The 7,654-nt window shown below is 40.4% G+C and overlaps 1 protein-coding gene across 1 annotated transcript; it reads right to left on the reverse strand.

Moving 5' to 3' along the window:
- Window positions 1–46: 46 nt before the first annotated feature.
- LOC138966634 (WD repeat-containing protein 18-like) lies at window positions 47–7,645 on the reverse strand. Its single transcript, XM_070338927.1, has 11 exons — window positions 7,494–7,645; window positions 6,686–6,877; window positions 5,763–5,873; window positions 4,432–4,562; window positions 4,044–4,191; window positions 3,222–3,365; window positions 2,875–2,945; window positions 2,317–2,441; window positions 1,959–2,110; window positions 1,328–1,390; window positions 47–528 (listed from the first exon to the last, which is right to left on the reverse strand). The coding sequence occupies exons 1-11, from the start codon at window positions 7,515–7,517 to the stop codon at window positions 370–372; spliced, it is 1,320 nt and encodes a 439-aa protein (XP_070195028.1). The 5' UTR covers window positions 7,518–7,645; the 3' UTR covers window positions 47–369.
- Window positions 7,646–7,654: the final 9 nt, after the last annotated feature.

The following is a 7,654-nucleotide window of genomic DNA, read 5'->3' on the forward strand; positions in this document are numbered from 1 at the left end:
AAACACACGCAGATGTTACCCTGAGGAAAAAAACAAAAAGCAAACAAAATTGTTCACCCAGCTGTGTAATTTTCAATCAAGCTGTACATCTCATGTTTTACAGAATCTCTCTCCTCAACTTGATTCACACAACACATGCAGTCGTCTCTCACTCTCTCTCGTCTTTACTGAAAACAAGAGAGAATAACACCCACACCTTTCTCTCTATTCTCTTACTGAACTGAAAAAAACGCCACATCAACAACAAAACAAATAGCGACATTCATGTACTTCAGTCACTTGTAAGACCTCAAAACAGGAACACAATCAACTTTCATTCAACAGGTGTTTCAACAGAATAACTAAAAACGAGGTTGGTTGTTTTCACGATCACTCGCTGGTAGATTTTCCTCCATCACTGGATATGATTTTCTTGGCCAGGAAGTTGTAGAGGTCTTTGTTGACTTGCTTGAGTTGTTCCACCTCTTGTCGCAGTGAGCCGATTTCATCCGTTGTGTCCATATCTTCTTCCTTACTCTGGCTTTTTGCCTGCATGTACAGAATGTATGTAAATAATAGCATAGGAACTAGAGTGCACCACAGTATGACAAATACACAGAAAGAAGCACAGGCATACATTCATGGACTCAAAACGTACCTTACACAAACAGGCACATAAACACAGAACAAAGAAGGTATACAAGCAGACTTGCATGCCCACATGTACTCAAAACGTACATCACACAAACAGGCACATAAACACAGAACAAAGAAGGTATACAAGCAGACTTGCATGCCCACATGTACTCAAAACGTACATCACACAAACAGGCACATAAACACAGAACAAAGAAGGTATACAAGCAGACTTGCATGCACACATGTACTCAAAACGTACATCATGCACACACACGTTTTACATAAAAACTTTGACCAGTATGAGCAAATTAACAGTATTTTGCCTTTGCCAAAGCTAGACTGTGTGCTTCTTCTTCTTGTCAATCACATGTCTATACTGTAAGACCGGACAGCGAGACAAATGATACTGTCTTATCCAGATCCTCCTTTCCTTAGATTGTGTGCAATATCACATTAAAAAAAAAAAACTAAAAAAAAACCACTTGCAACAATAGTGAGGAAACATTTTCCACAGCTTTTTCAAGACCTAGAAATCCACTGGCTGAAATGTACAGAGCATGATCATTAATTCATTCTCAACACAATCACTGGAAAATTCCAGTTGCTTCCTTACAGAGAAAAGCTAGCAGCAACAGGGTTGCGCAACCCAGGTGTGTGCGTGTTTAGATGTAATCAGCCACCTGCAAATGCTCACTATTTTTTCACTCACCTCTGGTGGAGATGATAGTCCCAGCATTCTGTCCACATCAGTTCTGTTCTCACGCTCTGGCCACTGAGGACAGAGAAGAATTGCAGTCAAGAACCTCTGCAGAATCGGAATGTACAGGCCTATGTAGTGCCAGACAGCCAAGTTGAGTGTCTTTCATGGAAATAAGTTTGAATGAAATGAAACAGGAATAAATGTTTCTGTTCATAACCTCTGTAAAATTACCCAATTTTAAGACTCCCTCCTTTTTAATACCAGATTTTCTCCGATTTTTTGAGGTCTTAAAAGGGGGGTTCCACTGTACAATAATGTTTTTGCCGAGTTGAAAACAAACAGGCAACTATTCTGAACTCTCTGTTATTGATAAAGTTCTTCAGTGAGGAGGCCAGCAAGCAATGAGTTGCAGTAGTAAAGTCTCTCTGTATCAGAGAGGAAACGAGTCAAACAGGGCATTTCTGCACATACCAATATTCGAAATGTACCTACAACAATGTACGATATGAGTTCCAAGCACAAAAATGATTTGAATACCAAGACGTCTCCAGTAAGATATGTTCTAGATAACAACCTGAGATGCACACACCAGTCTGTCCGTCTTCAGATGCATAGTTCTGAAGTTGCAAATACCACTTACCTCTGAATTATCAGAAATGGTGATGTTGATTACCCTTCCCCGACCTCCTTCCTCCCTGCCCATCTGGTTCTGTAAAGTGATGGCAGGCCCTTGATGCATTTGGGCAGAGTTGATAACACTTCGGGCCATGAACAGAACATTGGTCACTGGGCCTGCAATGTAAGAGACATATTAGTAAGCAATTGTCTACCTATCATTCTGCCTGTGAAGTTTGAACAGTGCAGTTAGCAAACCTTTTAACAACAGACTGTCCACGTTGAACATGCACATACACACACACTTTATCACACACATGAATAAACATGTCTTCAAAAGTTACCATCACGTAAAAGTCTGCCAACCTGAATCTATTGTTTACCTCCATGCTGAATGTCCAGAAGGGAGTTCTCTTCCTGCATACTCCACAGTTTGGCTGTGCCGTCTGCTGACCCTGATGCAAGCATCATTCCATCACTGGAGAGTGCCAGACAGGTCACACTGTCTCTGAAACATCAAAGCAATTGTGTAATGAAGTGGTAAACACTGAGAAATCGTTCTGGCGCATTTTTTTAATTTTTATTCTTTAATGAGTGCATTAACTGTAATCCACTTCTAGAATTCAAGGTGTAATCATGCACACGTACAATAGTAGTACACGCAAATGTTTATTTGGCATAGATTCAAACCATGGATCTATATACTAAGAGATCTTATCAGACCCAGAAATTCAACAGAAAAGAGACAAAGCTCTGTTAAATATATGGTACAACGTATGGCAATGTCTACCCACAGGTAACTGAAAACTATACTCCCTTAGAAATATAAAGACACTTGATGAATGATATCTTTTGTAACTGGGCATCTCTTCTTCTTCTTGGTGTTCGCAGAGGGTAACTGGGCATGAATCCTGTATGATTGTTCCAAATGCTAAACTCACTTGTGACTTCGGAATGTCCTTTCCCCTGCCTTTGTCACATTTTTCACAGCGTATTCCTCAAGTTGGGATACCTAGAAGAATATGAATTTTTATTTAAAACAACAAGTATGTATAACATTTACACACATTTGAGTGCATGCATGCACATAGGCATACACTTCTTCTTTTTTCTTAACAGGCCACTTTGAAACACTGAAGTTTGCAGGTCTCAAAATGTATCTTCAGCACATAATGTAATCAAACAGTATCTTGACAAAATTGAACAACACACTTGCACAAACACACAAAATGATCAGACATACTGACATCAAGACAATATATAGTGTGTATAAATATGTACAACTTACCTGGCCGTACAAAGGAGAGCATCGAATGTCCCCACTTTCTAGGCCAGCAAACAAGGACATTTCAGCTTGATCCATGATGACCGAATGGACTTCTTCTTCATAAATGATGGTTTTCATCAGTTCACCACTTATCAAATCCCACAACTGCAAGTAAAGAAAAGGCTTTTCCCATTCATGATTATAGGGCAACAGAAGATGCAAGAGGCCACCAGCAAACCAAAGGCAACTTAGAACTGAAACTGACATAAGGCCAAGCAAAAAGAATAGTCTGTTTACGGTATCCCGACCGACCCTATTTTTTCGCGCGACCCTAGAATTTTTGGGGGGCATTTGGAAAAAAAAAAATCATTGTTTTTTGGGGCAAAATAACTTAAAAATATGGTTTTTTGGGGGAAAAAAAAAAAAAAAAAAATCCCGACCCACCTATGTTACCGTGAACAGACTTTTTGTTTTTGTGGCCTAAGCTGTTCTTAATAATTCAATTTGTTTTCAAACTGGAATCAAAAGTTCAAAGCTGACGATTGTTCATGGCAGTACATGTACTTTTCAATTTGTAGATTTTCTACTTTATCCTATCTTTGCAATTTTTTTAAAAACAAGTTTAGATATTTGCAGATTAGTATTTGATTTTATTATCAAGACTTTTTACAAGTGTTCTGGTGATTGAAGCAAGGCAGTTCAAAGTGCAGTCAATGTGAAAGTTGTGATGAAACGAGACACCCTTACTTATTTGAAATGATAGCCCTTAGTTATACACATGCTGGAGCAATCCTTAGTGCCAGAGCAGTTTGACAGTACTTTGTGTGTTTTATTCCCTCGTACCTTGCATGAGAAATCTGTGGAACAGGTGACCACCCTGGCCGCTGGTCCACCACAGCCAACGTGGATGTCTGTTATTTCTGCAGAGTGAGCCTGTCGCCTGTGTCGTGGCTTGCTGCCCTTGGCTTTTGGTGCCGTTCTTGAAACCACACTGAAACAGGAAGATACTTTTGTGAAAATGAACAGAGCGTGAAGCAGGACAACACACACATTTGTAGTTACAATTCACTTTGTTGTTTACCCTGGTTGAGGTTCTGATTTTCTTCTGGCTCTAAGTTAGATATACACATGATATTATTATAAAACAAGCGGGGTAACTCATGCACTTTTTCTGGAGTCTTTTCCTGAATACACACACATGCGAAAAAAAGAAATAGGATAAGCGACTCACGTTGCAAAATCCCATATCAAAAGGCTGCCTCCACAACTGCCTGTCACAAACTGGCTGCCATCGTCTGTGAATCGGATGACCTTGACCTCATCAAAGTCACTCAGCACACTCAGTAATCCCCCTGCACTCATCTGAATGACCAGGTACAGAAGGATTAGTTACAACAAATCTTAATCAAAGCAGTTTTAAAATAATCAAAATCACTATCATAGCCTAAAGGCACACTCAGCTTCCCGTAAACCATCAGTTTCTGGTCACAGACACTGTCAGGCTTTTACACACAGTACAAACACCCTTCGTTTAAACACTCACCGCTTGAGAACATCCTTGGTGCCCTCCGTAAAGAGCGAGCATTTTTCAAAGAAATTATTTTTGCGTGGCTAGCCGGATTGTCTGTACCACAATCGAACACCTCGTTCTGGCGCTTGGACCAACTTTTAAAATCTAAATAATAAATTGACAGCTTGTAAGACAAACATTCTTAAATCAAAAAAGATTTCTTTTTTCATCAAGACAAGATCAGTATGTACAACTGGAAGTTTTGAACGTTTAAAAGAAAGTAACCCGGAAGCAGCTGCTAGGTCACGCAAGGTCATGTTGCAGACGAATGTTCTGCATAGCGCTTGCTCTTTGAAGCCAACCGCCGCCGATAAGTTTGTGTGACTCGCAGCCGTTTGTTGCGTTTTAGATTCAGAGGTACACAATAACGTGCTATTGCAGACACAGCGCGTCGCATTGAAATCACAAACTAACGACTAAATTGTGAAAAAAAGGATAGTGGATCACACGGGTTCACAATGGCTCAGGGGTTAGATAAACCACGAAATCTGGTGTGTGGTTTACCCATTAAAACGAACTGTGTCATTTAATGCTGTTAAATGCTATTGCAAGTGTGTTCCATAAGGTTAGAACTGCTTTTTTCGTGAGAAGATTTAAATCGTTCTGTAAACCATTTGAGGCAGACTGGGCCTTTACCTGATCTATCCACATCTCCTTGTCAGACACATCATGAAATCCATTCCAAATTAAACAAGTCACATGATGTGATATCAAATTCAGTCAATCTGTCGGCCTGAAACTAAAACAACACTGAAATCCAGTCATCACCGAGACTACATGTAGTAAGGCTTGGCTAGCCCAAACCCAATAACGGAGCATGCGAACGTAGTCGCTCAATGTAAATCAAAGACATTTATCGTAAAAATGAAAAAAGAATCTGGGAGTATTATCTGGAAGACAGACAGACTGACATAAGGCATACAAACAAATGAAACCTTGCAGAGACTAAAATATAGTTACGCAGATTTTTTTTATCACGAACATTAGCTCACCTCCCAAATATAGACTTTCTCTGCAATGGCGGCAATGCAAAACAATCCATCTGGTGAAATGGTAATCGTTGAAACTTTTCCTGGACACACAAGTTTTTGCTGAGAATCTTCCTGAAGAAACAAGACAAATGATGCTTCATGAGGCAAAAGAATACATGTACAATGTAAAGGGAGAATTACTTCTTTTTGAGCTGCTAGAATGTATATATATATCATATACTATATTTGCTGATGCTGTTTTAGGCTATTTGGTTTCTTCAATTTTATCATGTTTTGACATAATTCTTCTTCTTCTGCGTTCGTGGGCTGAAACTCCCATGTACACTCGTGTTTTTGCACGAGTGGAATTTTACGTGTATGACCGTTTTTACCCCGCCATTTAGGCAGCCATACGCCGCTTTCAGAGGAAGCATGCTGGGTATTTTTGTGTTTCTATAACCCACCGAACTCGGACATGGATTACAGGATCTTTTCCGTGCGCACTTGGTCTTGTGCTTGCGTGTACACATAAGCCACTATCTGCACATAAGTTGACCTGGGAGATCGGAAAAATCTCCACACTTGACCCACCAGGCGGCCACGGCCGGGATTCGAACCCTCGACCTTCTGATTAAGAGGCCGACGTCTTACTCTTACCACCCCGCCACAGCGCCCGTCATAAGTTTATAATGAAGGGAGATCTTGTTAGTCAACACTCATCTTATTGCAGCGGGTTTATGGTAAGAATGCAGAGGTTTTATGATGGGGATGTGCACAGCGAGTTTATGGCGAGAATGCAGGGAGGTTAAGGCAAGATGCAGCACGTCCGTGGAGACAGCTAGGTCGCAACAGGCCCTTTTCCTGTGAGGGTCATTCTAACAATAAACAAATTTCACATATTACCACAGTCCGCCATTTGATTACTGATCATCACAAAAAATTACCTTTTTAGACAGCGGCCACAACTGAAGCACAGGCTTGTTCTCTGTGGCTCCGATGAGGGTGTGGCTGCCTCGCAGACAGAGACAGCGTGGTGCCACAGCCTGGCCCTTGAAGTTGGACACGCTGCTTCCAGTGTCCGTGTCCCACACTGAAATGCTCCATGGCTGTGCTAATGCATCAGTTGTCAGCAAAACCTGTTGTGAAAGGCACACAGTCATCATCATGGGAATATGGTAGAGCAGTACTGTGATGAATGGACACCCTTCGGACCAACCAGAAATATCCCTATATATTATATATATTGCAGGTATATAATTTATAAATCTGGTAGTGGTAAAGATCGATAGACAAAGGGGCAACAGGTTTTCTTTCATGGGAGGTGTCCTCTCCTCGCAGGTACCACTGTAGCGATCTTGCACAATATTTGATTTCTCTAATGGGAGTTAGTGAGTGTGTGTGTGCGTGTGTGTGATTCAGAAAATGAGACAGACACAGCCTTTGTATACACGGATTAAGAAAAGTGTGTCCACAAACAAAATATCAGCTACCGAGGAATACAGACACGATAGCTTGCAAATTATGTTTTCATATTTCTGGTTCAATCCAACAGGTCAGACAGGGGCTGATGTTACTTCTTCAAATACTGAGGAACTATCCTCATTGCATTGCTGATGATCATGTTGTACATTCAGACGTTTTGGTGTCATTAACAAGTGGACGGAAGAAAGAATAAATCATCTTTTCACTTTCAATTACAGATTAAATCAGGTACACATCATATTAGTCGATCAAAACACTTCGTATACCAACCTCGTGGCCAGCATGTGTTGTCATCGTTTCGGTCAACCCAAAAGTCTTGGAGCCGAGACCATAAGTAAAAGTTGGATTTATGTTTTGGGCAGACTTTTTAATTTGAAAATACTAAGGAAAACAAAAATGACTTTCAGAAAATATATAGTAAAAATATTCAT

Source organism: Littorina saxatilis, linkage group LG5 (genome assembly GCF_037325665.1).
Source record: "Littorina saxatilis isolate snail1 linkage group LG5, US_GU_Lsax_2.0, whole genome shotgun sequence".
NCBI classification, from domain to species: Eukaryota; Metazoa; Mollusca; class Gastropoda; order Littorinimorpha; family Littorinidae; genus Littorina; species Littorina saxatilis.